Raw genomic sequence first — 13,949 nt, 5'->3', positions numbered from 1 at the left:
TTCAGTTTATACAGCGTAACACTTTCATAATCTTAGTTCTTTCAAATTGCAGTCCAAAGTCAGATAAAGAGATTGTGAAGAGGAGAAGCTCATCTTCTGCTCATCACACATGCAGAGATATTTTACTTTCAAGCTCAGAGCAACATTTGTACCTCACTGTGAGTCATATTTATGAGGGTGTGGGAATCCAGGAGCTTTCACAATATGGCTGAAGCTTCAGGAGTCAGACATGCAGACTGGTTCCTCTTGTGTTAGTTCATTCGATGAAGGAGACGGGAGTTCAGGTGTTAGCCAGGCCTCCTGGTTCCTCTTGTGTTCGTTCATTCGCTGAAGGAGACGGGAGTTCAGGTGTTAGCCAGGCCTTCTGGTTTCTCTTGTGTTAGTTCATTCGCTGAAGGAGACGGGAGCAACACCCACCAGCCACATCCTCAGGCTTATAGAGAGTCACCTAAGGCCATTGTCTTCTAAAATCACAGTGTAAATTCACAGAGCAGACTTTGTGAGATTTCTTTATTTGTTTTCCAATTCAGTATACTCCAGTATATGGAAATGTAGTGACGACAGTCTGCAAGTGTGCTCTGCTGTACATTTGGCAGACGTAGACAGTTGTCAGCTGAGGCCGGCTGGCTCCTACAGAGTTCTAATGAGCTTGTAGGGTTCTGTTAACACTGAGGTTTATTTAACACCAGCAATTGTACTGTGTTTAGTGTGCATTTCTTTTGCACCCCAGCATGTTCTCCTAGTGTCCATGCATGCAGACAGTTATAACTTGCAAAATTTATAACATGCAAGTCTTATAACATGCACAAGTTTGAAATACAATGTGTAGTCAGACTCGCTTTAAGTAATGAAAGACATCGAAATATTGATCCTTATTATAACTTGTTTTAACCAAATGTTACACACTTAAATCAAAATTTGCTCTACCAACCATTTTGACATGACTCGGATTTTCCTGTATTGGGGCTTAGCCCCTGATTCTGATGTTTTGAGTAGGTTCATTTAGACATATGATCCAATAATGCAGGTATGATGTAAGCACATTAGAATGGGTCCTTGTTCAAATCTGAGCCTGCACGGCCTTGGTTTTTACATAGACTGCCCTCTTGCATCAGCAGTAGAGATTCTATTAATTATAACTGAAGTTGCACACTCATAACACAAATGAATATTAACATAACTATTGCAAATAAATGTTTTGAAAGTAAAAGCAATCTCCTGATAGAGCTGTTTTTCTACATATTAAACTTTAACCTGGACACATCATTGACAAAGTCTTATAGATCAGGACTAGGCTTAATCTGAGAGACATGTGAGGAGATGTGTAATATAAGAATCACTGCCCCATCCACCAATCAGCATGGGAATGTCTCCTAGCCAGACTTTTATCACCACTCATATGACTGAATGGGATACCCTGGGGTCTAATTCTATTGAAAATAAACTCATGTTTTTAACTAACGTTTTATTTGCATTTACATTTGCTTGACTTTGATGTAAAGTTCACAAAGGATGTTAATAGGAAAAAAAAAAAAGGAAACTATTAGTTTGTGAGTGTGAGTTTAGGATCTAAAGCACTTCAGTGTTCAGAGGTGAAGAGTTGCAGTGATGTTGTGGGAAAGGTGAGAACCTCGGCGCGTCCAGCATGAGGGCTGGACCTCTGTAGAGAGATTCGGCGGATCCTTCCCGCTTGCATGCAACACTGACTTTCTAGGACGACTTTGCAGCAGTGGATCAGTTCACCAGTGAACTTGTTGAGTCTGGAAAAAGGACAGCATGTTCTCTGCAGAGAGAGAGAGACGCAGAGAGAGAGAGAGAGAGAGAGAGAGAGAGAGAGAGAGGGAGGAGGAGATGTGAAAGAGGAACGGAAGGAGAGAGGCTGTATCTCTTCATAAATCTGTCATGCTACTGAGCCCACAATGCCACCTTCATTCTAATATTATGCTCTCACTGTGAGTGTGAATGCTGCTACTGGATTGGACACCGGCTTCAGTGTGCTGCCACAGTATGCTCATATATCCACAGTTTTTAAAATAGTACTGTATTTATTTATGGGCTGTATGTGTCTGTGTGGGAGATTGTTGGTATGTATATCATTATGAGAGAGTGAGACAAAGAGGAAGTGGCTTATTCGTGCGTGCATGTGAGAGTGTGAAAGTGTGCGTGCGAGTGTGCGCGTGTGTGCGTGCGTGTGCGTGTGCGTGTGCGTGTGTGTGTGCGTGTGTGTGTGAGAGCGAGCGAGCCCTCGTCTGTCCTTGTGGCGTGACTGTGAGTCCTACCTATGTTCTGTCCTGTGCGAGTGTCCTCCAGGGAGGGGAACAGACTCTCACATTTGCTCGTGTCATTATGAATGCGTTCTGTAGACACGTAAACCACAGGGGCGTTTTTATTTCCCTTTTCATCCAGAAGCCATTCAGATCTTAGTTGGCGGACAAACAGATTTTCCCATCATGCCTTTGATGATTTTACTAGTTATCCTTGATTGTCTTCAGTCCCATTCTATTACTTGTGATTCATATCTATTCATTTATATCTCTATATTATCTATATTTTGGCTTTAAGTATTAATTTAAGGATTATTTAACCAGGAACTTTGCCTCTTGAGATGTGCACATCTCGTTTTCAAGAGGGGTCCTGGAGCTGACTGCCATTGCAGGTAACCTTCTGATATCTAATGTCAGCATTTACACCTTTTAATCCAGCCCAGCCTGAGAATCTCGCCTAGCTGTGGGACACACCTCAGCCTAGCCCAGCCACCCGGAGACTCAGTGCTAGCGCTAGCTAGTCTAGAGTTAGCCTAGTCTAGCATAGCTAGACGCCAGCCACAGAGCTGTCTGACACAGAGACAGGGTCCAGTATGGAAGAAATCCAAACCTGTAGTATTTTCCCAGTGACCGGTTTTAACCCTACTAAACCCAAACACAATTAATATTACTCATAATAATGATTAAAAATGAAAACAACACAAAACCCCACTTTAACAATGTCTAGCACTAACCCGTGAGATTGGTTGTCAGTCTGTGTTCAGTTCACAATAGTTCACTATTGAATAGTGGGTGGTCATTATTATTTAGTACCTTGCTTATTCCCACGCCAGAACTCAGAACCTGCAAGACGGTCCACATTTTTACTCTGTCCCACCCCCCGGCAATATTGCCAAGCCATTAATAACCCATTACAGGCCTATAGGACCTGCGTTAAAGCCCAAACATGACCCGTCCTCTGGGTTCTGAGGATTGTGTTGGGAAACATTACTTGGGCTACATTTTTGTCATCATTTGTCTCTGGCCATTTGAGCCACTAATGGCAGTAGTAGTGTAGTTCATAAGAGGAGCTCCTGCCCTCTGCCACTTATTAGTTATTAGGCGAAGAAATCAGACATTTACGTTAGATTATTTCAATGTGAAGTTTAACAAAACCTTCAGGAAAGATGAGCATTTCTGATTTACTGCTCTGAATTACTGTCAAAAACGACTGCATTTCCATAGAGCTAGCTAAAAAGTAAGCATTTGCAAGACTTAGAATGATGTTAAGCATTAATTAAAAAGTAAACCAACCTATTCTGTACTAATTTTAACAATTTATACAAATACAATAAATTTGACTTTTTTATAAACTAAAAAACAAAAAACAAATAGCTATTGAAATGTGTGTTGTGGTAATCACTGGTCACTAACTATTAGAGTCTTTGATTGGCTGCTCCAAATGTAACCTAACAGCTGTGCTGAAAATGCACCCGTTTGATGTCCCTGCTCAAAAGCATGGCAGTATCCTAACTTAGCCGTAATCTAATGCCTGTAATCATCATGCCCCGAAGCAAGACAACTCAGTGTCTTCAGACTAACCTGCCTGACTGTAAAAGCAAAAACAGAGCAAAATCCCAAACAAGACAAAATTCAGACAAGAAAAATCCCTCCTTTCTTCCAAAAATGCTTTTATTCGGTTGCATCCCATGCAGGTGCTCCTTCCTCTCTCTATTCCTTTCATCTTCTCCTCTTCCTCTCCCTCCCCCCCCCCCCCACCCCTCTGTCTCTGTGCAGTCGGTGCTCTGTGTGTGTAAGTGTGTTGGTGAGTGGCGGGCAGACCTCTGGCCCGTGTCTCTGAGGGCTTCTAACACTGCTCTCCTGCCTGCAGGGCCTGGCCTGGCATTCATAGCGTACCCTAAAGCCGTGTCGCTGATGCCCGTGGCACCCGTCTGGGCGGCTCTCTTCTTCTTCATGCTGCTCCTGCTGGGCCTGGACAGTCAGGTCAGTGTCCCTGAGTCTGCTTCTCTCTGGACACGGTTATGAATGACAAGAAGGACATGTGACCCAGTCTCAGCTCAGAGAGGTTGAGCAGGGCAGGTTCTGTGGCCCCAACGGCCAGTAGATTTGGACTGGGTGTTTTAGTTCTCAGCTGAGGCGCAGTGAGGTAAGTGATAGTTATTTGACTAATGGAGCTAAGGTCAGACAGAAGTAACGGAAAACAGCTTCTGACGCCAGCTCAGAAATACCCCAGTGGCCGCCAACGACAATCATTTGCACTTTTAGGTGGGGAGTTTTCAGGGAGCTGGAATTTTGTGTGGTTTTCTTGCTCTTTCAAGATACCTGTATTTATGGCTTTTTGGTTTTGATTCGGAACATTGGTTTGGTCAGTGAGGAAGAGAAAGTGACCCAATTAAAGCTTCTTTGTCTTCTGCTCCTCTTTTTGCAGTTTGTTGGAGTGGAAGGTTTTGTAACTGGCATTCTTGACCTTTTCCCTGGAAAGTATTACATGGGCTACCGTCGAGAAATCGCTGTGGCGATCTGTTGTTTATTGTGCTTCACTATAGATCTCTCCATGGTTACACAGGTAAATGACCTTTATATAGCATTCATTTATTAACATGCCTGCCTAAGAGGTTTCTTAGGATAACATTCCCAAATAATAGATTGTGAGACCAATGCACTTTATCCTAACACAACTCAGTCAATTGACTCCTATATGGAACTTTAACTTCATGGAACACCACCTTAACTAAGGGGTGATATGATTCACTGTGAAACACTAGTACACTCGTGCTTATGAAAACTGAATGTATTGAGATTGATCTATAATTTACATGGGCTTGACCTTTTGTTTTGTGTGTGTGTGTGTGTGTTTGCGTTTGCACACATGCAGGGAGGGATGTATGTCTTCCAGCTTTTTGACTATTATTCAGCCAGTGGTATGACCCTGTTGTGGCAGGCATTCTGGGAATGCGTGGTTGTCGCCTGGGTTTATGGTAAGACTCGCAGCCCTCTCACACACTGTGAGAATTACATGTCTGTTTCCCTAACGCGGAGGGCTTCGGACCCAGCCCCAGTGCACCGTAGTCGTTAGCTTCCTTCTCTTCCAGCTGAAAGCACACGTGTTTAAGCACATGCTCCCCTTGTGTCCACAGGTGCTGACAGGTTCATGGATGACATCGCCCGTATGATCGGTTACCGGCCTTTCCCTTGGATGAAGTGGTGCTGGTCATTTATTACTCCATGTGTTTGCATGGTGAGGGTCTCCTGCCTGGGCTGTCTTCGTGCTCGTGTGGACAGGCCGGGCCCCACATGTTTCCCGGCCTACCAGCTGGTGCTCTGCTCTAATGTGCCTGAGAGAGTGTGTGAGAGAAGGGGAAAACTCTAAACGAGGCAGTGCCTTAGTCTTTAGGATGGACAGTGAGGAAGTCTGGCTAGGAACACTGGATGCTAATTGGACACTCAATGTTTATTGCCAGTTTATGAAAAGAAGTTAGATTGTTCAGCTGCTGTTGTTAGACAATCAGTAACACAGGAGGTGTTAAATACAGTGTTAAGCGTGAACATAACCTGTGTGTGTGTGTGTGTCTGTCTCTCTTTCTCTTTCTCATGTCTTAGGGTATATTTCTGTTTCATCTGCTGAACTACAAGCCTCTTACCTACAACAATGTATATGTGTACCCGTGGTGGGGGGAAGTGATTGGCTGGTGTCTGGCTCTCTCCTCTATGCTCTGCATTCCCGTTAGCCTGGTCTACAAGCTCGCCGGAGCCAAGGGAACCTTCCGAGAGGTGTGTCGTGCCCTCGGATTCTCACGCAGTGAGATCATTAACACAGAACCATCCTTACATTTGGTCATTTGCTGCTATGAGTAGCACAAGCCCTGTTTGTTTGGTTTTTTTACTTTACACATAGCAAAGATTTGTTCACAACATTTTGCTGTGAAGGATTTAATCAGATGTCTGTAGGGATGTTTCTTAGCTGAGGCTCCTAATCAGATTCATTTTGCTGTGCTAAATTTAACCGTAGACGAAAGTTTTGTGTTTTTTTTTTTTTGTTTGTTTGTTTTGTTCTGCATAAATTAGATTGAACATAGGGTGCTAATGTTACCTCGAGCCTATGCACACAATTCCCTGCAAGCCTACATATTTTATTGTTTAACAAATGCCAATGTACATAATCCACTAATGACAACGGCATAGCTGAGCCATTTGATTAAATAATGTATTTGGGTTAGCAATTTCATAGTGACTCAGTTATATGAAAAACTGTGGTAAGTGGGCTAATGACTTTCCATTGATTTTCTCTAAAAATAGAACCCAATGCCTTACGTGAAATGCCGCACAGCCCCAAACACAGCCATAACCAAGACTGGCAGCTGAGGAAAGATGCGCACAGTGCTTAGAGGAAGGAATGTATGGAAAATGCTCTTATGGAAAACTGCTCTGACATTCTTCAAGAAAAATCAGAGAAGTGCAGCTTTCCAGCTAGGAGCAGCTGATCTCGCTATACTGGGCGAGGAGATGGTGTGCTTTCTTTCCATTCATCTCTGACTTATTTTGCATTCCACGAGCCCCAAACAGTCATCTGCAGATTAGGTGCAATCTATAATTCTGTCTGGACCGCAGCATCAAGTAAAATCAAGTTATAGAGAAAAAACTGTGGTGCCTAAAAAGTGCAGCGGGTTGGGCTTTCGGGCTGAGGCGGCAGAAGCGGTTCGGAATAATTCCAGTTGCATTTTCACAATAGTGACATGAGTAAGTGCAGCTCTTTATGCTCCAAGGGGGTGCAGTTAACTTGTAACACCTGTACGCCATCTGCCATCTTAGGGGGGCTTTCCCGCTCCTACACCTGTATATGTTTACACAGAGCTGCAGAGGGAAAAGCCGCGCACGGTAAACAGGAAGTCCAGCTGCTCACCGCTGTCTTCTTTTCTTCTGATTCCTCCGTAGCGTTGGGAACATCTGACCAAACCGGTGTGGGGTGCCCATCACCTGGAGTACATGGCACCTGACACAGACATCAAAAGCCTGGCCTCGCTGTCTCCAGGCACGGAGGAGAACAAAGTCATCATCTTCGAGAGCGTCATGTAGGATGGATGTGCCCCTCCAAAGGCAAGCTGCTTACAGCCACTGCCTGCATTTCACTGCACCTCAGCTGATTCTGAACAATGTGGAAACTGTCGAGTAGCATGGTCTTGTTTAATGCAAAGGGTTCAGAGGAAGGGCTTGGTTAGTCCAGCCTTCGCTACATACCTGCCCGAATTCCTTTGGTTCTCACTGGTAGTCTCTTTTTTACTAAAATGAGTGCATACAACATGCACTGCACAATTCTTCATTTTTAGCACCAGGCTGTCAGCTTGTCATTGGTAAGGGTTTGGGAGAGAGTGCTCATCATCCAGCAGGTGATGACTACCTGCGCCTGGGTCAGGCAGGGCAGACAGCAGTCTAAGTGTAGCTTATTCTCCTCACCTCTTCACCTCCTCACCTTCTGACCTTCTCACCTCCTCACCTCCTTGGGGCAGAATTCCCACAGGCCACCTCACAGAGGCTGCCAAGTTCTCCATTGCAGTAATACTTGTAGAGAGTTCGGAGGATATTGCAAGGAGATCTGTTGGCCTATCCAGCTTAGTCTAAAGATTCTTTAATGACTAATTAGTCATAGATGTAATTGGGTTCACTGTATTTAAAGGTATGGGCAAAAATTTATTATCTGTGATATGACCACAGAGGATATCATCTTTACATATGCAGTATTAGAATAAAAATGCATTTATGTCAGTTTAAGTGAACGAGATTTCGCTAACCATTAAAATCGCAAATAATAGCTTTACTGCTTCCGTTTTTTTCAATAGATTAACCATTACAGTGCAAAAACAGCTGTCGTGTCTAGTAATGTAAATGTTAAGTATCAAATCTGTAAGCAAGACATCAGCACTGTATACAAAACACATTTTCAGTTTAAGCTGTGTGCCAAATAGCATGCTGTCTCTGTGTTTTTCAGAGAAAGGATTCGGTTGCCATAAACAATCAAGGTTTTGTCTGCCTAGTTAAACTGAGTGTACTGTATTAGCGATGTGTTTTCTCAGTAGTGGCTTACTCTATGGTAACATCCTAAACTTTTGTCTTGTAGATGTGTAAGACTGCTGTTCTGAATTGGGGAATTGACCTTTGTAACGGTGCCTGCGAATCAAAATGATTGGAGCTTTTTTGTTTTAATATTAGATGTTTGTACATTTTTAATCAGTTCAAATATTAGCTTTCTAATAATCAGTTCAATCAGTTCAGGGTATAGTGTAAGATGCATACATTTACATGCTTATGTTGTTCTCGATAAAAGAACTATATAGTTCTCAAGGACATGTGAACATTATAGAGCATTTCAATTTGGAGCATTTAAAACATAGCCAGATATTATAGAGTTTCATGTAAGGTATTTCAATCATATTGATGAAGGATCACAGTTCCAGGGCTGTAGAGAACACTAGCATTTTAATGGAAGCATTGCCATAACAACAGAGTGCGGGGCCGTTTGAGAGTGCTGGGGGAGAATGATTACTGCAGAGTCATCAGGCTATAGATCGACAGTTATCATCTACAGCGGAAGCTGAGCAGAGATGCTTGGTTGCCATACCCTTGTTTTTTATTGCTTGTCTTAACCCGAGAGCCCCATCATCGAGCCAAGTGTATAGCAGGCCTCCCAATGAACTGGCCATATCATAGCTGTGGGAATTCTGCCCTTTACCCTTCACAGTAGAGAACATGTACAGTAAGCCATTCTAATGTCACCATATGTAAAAATTAGATTCAATAATGTCAGACTTCTACATTTGCACATTGTTGTAAAATAATCTTGCTAGCACTTTTTAATCGTGTTAGAGTAAGATTTTGTTTTTTTAATTTTGCATATTGTGAATGAAATCAGAGATTTATTTTGTGAAGGCATTTATTTTGCTGATCCACATCTCTCTCTCTCTCTCTCTCTCTCTCTCACACACACACACACACACACACACACACACACACACGCACGCACGCACACACAATGGTCAAAAGTATGTGGACCCAATCACACCTATATGGGCTTTCTGGCTGTCCCAGATCCACAGGCAACCTCCACCCACCTTTTTGACCTCCAAGCTTGGGGAGGCTTTCCACAAGAATTAGGCTTTTGGAGTGTGTAGGAATTTGTGCTTATTCAGCCAAAAGCATTTGTAAGGTCCGTCACTGGTGAAGGCATGACTGGTCATCAGTGTTCTAATTCATTCAAAAGGTGTTCAGTGGCGTTAAGGTCAGAGCTCTGTGTGGTTCTCCCAAAAACTCATTGAACCATCTTTATGGGCCTCACCAAATGCACATACTTTTGGCCACATTGTGTGCGTGTGTGTGTGTGTGTGTGTGTGTGTGTGTGTATATATATATATATATATATATGTATGTATGTATTAAATATCTGTGTGGTATATTTTGAAAGTTTGTGGCGGTATGAATTTTTGATAAAGATGAAACTATTGAAAGGGAGTTACTAGTGATATGCTCCAGTGCTGTTGCAGAGAGGAATTTGAGAGCACATTGGATTGATTTTTATTATTAATATTAAGCGCTTGTGTGTATGTTGTGTTTGTTAAATTCCAGTATTTGCAACTGACAACCCAGGAACCAGATCAAGACTTCCCCTTTTACTGTTACTTCCCATTCTTTGCAAATGATGCAGTTTAATCATGCCTACAGCGAAGAAGAAAAATGACATCTGTGTGTAATTTTATTAAAAACTAAAATCTTTCTATATCTTCAACATTAAATTAGATTTTCCAAGTGGCTCCTTAAGAACACTTTGTTTAGATCCGGAGTTCTGCTTAATCTTTTGAACAGGGTGCATGATTTCACTGCCTTCAGCTCCATCTGCATGCAAGGTTTACTCCGACGTGCCTCTTCCCATTATCAACAAAGCTAGCAACAGACTCTCGTGTGTGTGTGTGTGTGTGTGTGTGTGTGTGTCTTCTGAACACTTGGGGCACAGACCAAAGCCAGTAGACACCCCCATGATGAGAACTGATCACTGGTGTGTTATATGGAGGACACGGTGTAGTTTAGAATTCGTCTCCTATTTCAGTCCACACACACATTATTTCCATCCAGGAACCTGGGTTGATCAGTTGACACAATGTAATGCAGTTATTGGATGTAGAAGACAAAAATAAAATGTACAGTACCAAAAAGGGAAAAACGTTCATTTCTTGTGCTCTGCCAAATTGTTCTTGACAGTATCTTTGTCCAAAGTCTTACAAAGATCTGTAGGGTATAAGTGGTCATGTAATCATGTTAACAAAAGGAAAGATTTTGCTGAGCAACATTTTGATCAGAATTTTTACTTAATTTTAGAACTCTTCTATAGAGGCAGCTCTTCCATTTAAATTTATTAGAAATTAAGCCAATTAAAAGTATAATTGGTATGTTTTAATGGAGCTGAAATGCATATTATTCAGTATTAGCATACCCATATGTTTTAAAACTATAGATCTACTACTGATCATAATTAACGAGACCGGTCCTGACTAAATCTTCAACACCTGTTTATACTGAACAGTTCAAAGTGGATGTTACTTGCAGTGAACACTGTCAGATACATGCTGACAGATTTTTTTTTCTTAAAATGTACTAATATCTCACTATAAGTCCACTATGTAATCCATTTAATGAGGATAGGATAGGATGATAGGATGATAGGATCATCAGTAAAATTGTTTTAGCATTCTTATATCAAATGGATGTATCCAAGTCTCACACTCTGAAGGGGGAATATCCTACTAAATACAGCATACAGCTAGGTTCATAATGGATGGAAAATCGGTATATAACAGATTCTATTAGTAGTAGACTACAAAATGCTTTGGGTTAGGATACTGTCTTGAAGGTTCTCACAAGCTGTGTTGACTTAGTGATTAACCCATTTAACATTTTCATTGGCGTGCTTTGTGACACCGAGATGTAACCATGGTCTTCCATTTGTAACCTAAAGTAGTAATAACAGAAGTTAAAACTTGTACAGTAAGTGTTAATTACCACACGAGTTGATCGCTGATCTCCCTCATGATGTACAAAGGGCTTCATGCTTTTTATCACTGTGATTGTGTGCTGACGATCCTCTCATTCATATCAACGCAACAAATGGCAATAAAACTAACTCCATGGAAAAAGGCTGTGTGTGTGTGTGTTTCCTCTTGACTAAACTCTAATGACAGCAATGAAGAGGTTTTAGACAGAATTCTGCTCTAGAGATACTGAGCTGATTGTTACGGTCTATGGCTGATCCATGACACAAATGATCCTGTTCATAAAACTAAATACTGTTCAGAATTCTATGCATCAGGTTCACACATTGACATTTCTCTTTTCAAATGTTTTTTGTCATGTGATGTGAAATTACTGGAAGACGGTACATACGAGTTGCACGATACACCAGAACTTCTAAATAAATTGAACAGTTAAAGAAAATCACTTTTAAAAGCACCCATGATATGACCTTCATATATACACACAAAATCCATAAAGCCACATAAAATTAAAGTAAACCATTTTCATTGTTTATAGCACTGGTCAAGGACCCAAGAGGATGAATTCTTACAGAGGGTCTTCCATTGTCAGGCTGCTCTCCTTTAATCTCCTTGTGGACCCAGCTACTGCACACCAGGCCGGGTACAGTAGGAAGCTTAACCACTGTGCTGATGCAGTTCAAACTGGTTTTCCTGACAAAGGCCCAGTTTGTCAGGGCAGGGCAGCTGCGGTATTAAGTGCTTGCCCCTGAGCCGCTCTGAAGTCTGCCGGCTATGTTTAGCCTGCCAGTTCTGTTCCATTTCTGGGTTTCTGTGGACGAAGGGGCAACAGCTGCAGCTTTCTGCTGATGCTGATCCCACCATGTCAGCGACGCACACCATACATGTTGAGGGAATGGCCAAGCCCATTCAAGGGCTAGGGTTCGGTTTCATCATTTGGGCAGCGGTTGTACAGTGAATCCAGGAGCTGTTTGAAAGATTTAGTAGCCGATTGTTCTCTATCTGAGTGCTGTGTTACATTAAACAATGGTTTTTTGCAGATTGGGATTGCTACCAAGGTGACATTCCTATGCACAATATTGCATATGCTTTATACTGTAGCAAGAGTGAAATTGAATTACAGAACTTGGAAATGAGCATCAGATGTGGCTCGATGATGCACAAAGCAGGACAAATTTTGTGTTTTGGTACCGGGCTCTTCTTGCTTGTACCGAAAGTCTTTTCATCCTCCCCCCTCCAACACCAAGACAAAAGCGTGATCTTGGGCAGTTGATCTCTGTTCTCCACAGGGATAAATAGAGTTCCCATTTCAGAAGGCACAATGAAGAAGGGCTCTGGTTGAAGTGTTTGAGCCATGCACTGGCTTTACTCGTGTCAATGGAGTAAATGTCAAATGTCAAGGAACAAACCTGGAAACCAAGAGCGTCCCAGCCCTATGCGGAAGTTAGGTTGCACTGGATCTACAGAGACAAAAAACCTTCAGAAGATGAGGTCTCTGGGGTCTGTGGTGGCAGACACGTCCATGCTCAGCACTCTGAGCGACAGACGCACAGACTGAGCTGTTAGCAGAGAGACGAGCCTTCAAGGTAAATATTGAGGCCAAGAGCTTAAAATTTCACATTGTGGTCTGAAAAATAAACAGGTTAGAGTGTTCAAACTCCCCTGTCCCCATTAGATGACCTACATTATAAATTAAATAAACGAATGAGCAACTACAGGCAAGGGATAGAGAACAATGACACTGGTATTCAGGTTTATCTACATGCACAAATCTACAAGCATCTCTAAGGATGAAAACTCATTAACAGGTTTAAAAAAAAAGAATTCCTGCTTTACATCCAACACCTAGTTGATTCTACTGGCTGCTTTGCGCCAATTAGCGCAAACAGGCAGTTGGAACAAAAATCACTGGAGGGCTTATTTTTTGAGCAAGGAACCCATAAGTTCAATCTTTTAAAATATGCAACCCCCAAATAAACACAAAGCTCATTCACAATGCAACCAACCAACCCTGACAAATGTAGAGAACAGCCTGTACCACAGATGGGAAGCTCCACTGTTATGTCTGATATTTCCCTTACCTACCCCATGTGATTCATCTTAGCAGTTGCTTGAGAGTAACCAGAGCTGGGTTTGGATTAGACTGGAGAAAACATGCATTCCACCACAGGACTGAAGCTCTTTGGGAGTGGAGCTACACATTCCTGCTCCAGTACGTGCCAGCCTACTGGCATAACGAGACTGCTTTGAGCAACACTTCAGTATTGAAGTCACAAACAAGACTCGCACTCTCTCAACAGGAAAGTACTAGAACTACTATCAAAAGACTGACAGCGGATGCAAGTCACTCTGGACGAGAACAATAGTGTCTCAGTGGAAGAAAGTCTTATGATAATACTCAGGTTTAGTCTTCTAAGGATACCAGTAAGATAGAAAGATTGTATGTGGAGACTTTATTGGGTAGAGCATTTCAACTTGTCTGACACACTGCCAAACACCCAACATGTAGTAAGGGTGCAGAGCAGCATATGAGGGGGAAGAAGAAAAATAAATCCCAACAAACAGCTAAAGCAGCCTGTATGGAGTGCGGTACGTGTGTTTTCTGCAGGGGGGATTAATTAAATGCCCAAGGTAGCAACAAAGTTAACGAGAT

General features: G+C 42.3%; 1 protein-coding gene across 3 annotated transcripts in view; it reads left to right on the top strand.

The window, feature by feature from the left end:
- slc6a8 (solute carrier family 6 member 8) overlaps positions 1 to 12,901 on the top strand; it is a 29,999-nt gene extending 17,098 nt beyond the window's left edge. Inside the window, exons 8-14 of one of the 3 annotated variants that reach the window (XM_027023563.3) lie at positions 4,135 to 4,247; positions 4,693 to 4,830; positions 5,140 to 5,242; positions 5,402 to 5,502; positions 5,865 to 6,035; positions 7,197 to 7,358; positions 11,835 to 12,901. In XM_027023563.3, the coding sequence (XP_026879364.2) occupies positions 4,135 to 4,247; positions 4,693 to 4,830; positions 5,140 to 5,242; positions 5,402 to 5,502; positions 5,865 to 6,035; positions 7,197 to 7,337 (767 nt within the window). In that variant the 3' untranslated portion in view covers positions 7,338 to 7,358; positions 11,835 to 12,901. Of the gene's footprint in view, positions 1 to 4,134; positions 4,248 to 4,692; positions 4,831 to 5,139; positions 5,243 to 5,401; positions 5,503 to 5,864; positions 6,036 to 7,196; positions 11,441 to 11,834 lie in introns of those variants that run through there. The other 2 variants (XM_081707453.1, XM_035521899.2) reach the window with 2 other exon arrangements.
- The last annotated feature ends 1,048 nt before the right edge of the window (positions 12,902 to 13,949 follow it).

Source organism: Electrophorus electricus, chromosome 25 (genome assembly GCF_041902795.1).
Source record: "Electrophorus electricus isolate QZ-2024a chromosome 25, ASM4190279v1, whole genome shotgun sequence".
Lineage (NCBI taxonomy): Eukaryota > Metazoa > Chordata > Actinopteri > Gymnotiformes > Gymnotidae > Electrophorus > Electrophorus electricus.
The sequence above is the reverse complement of the archived record's forward strand: the minus strand, read 5'-3'. Positions and strand labels throughout refer to the sequence as shown.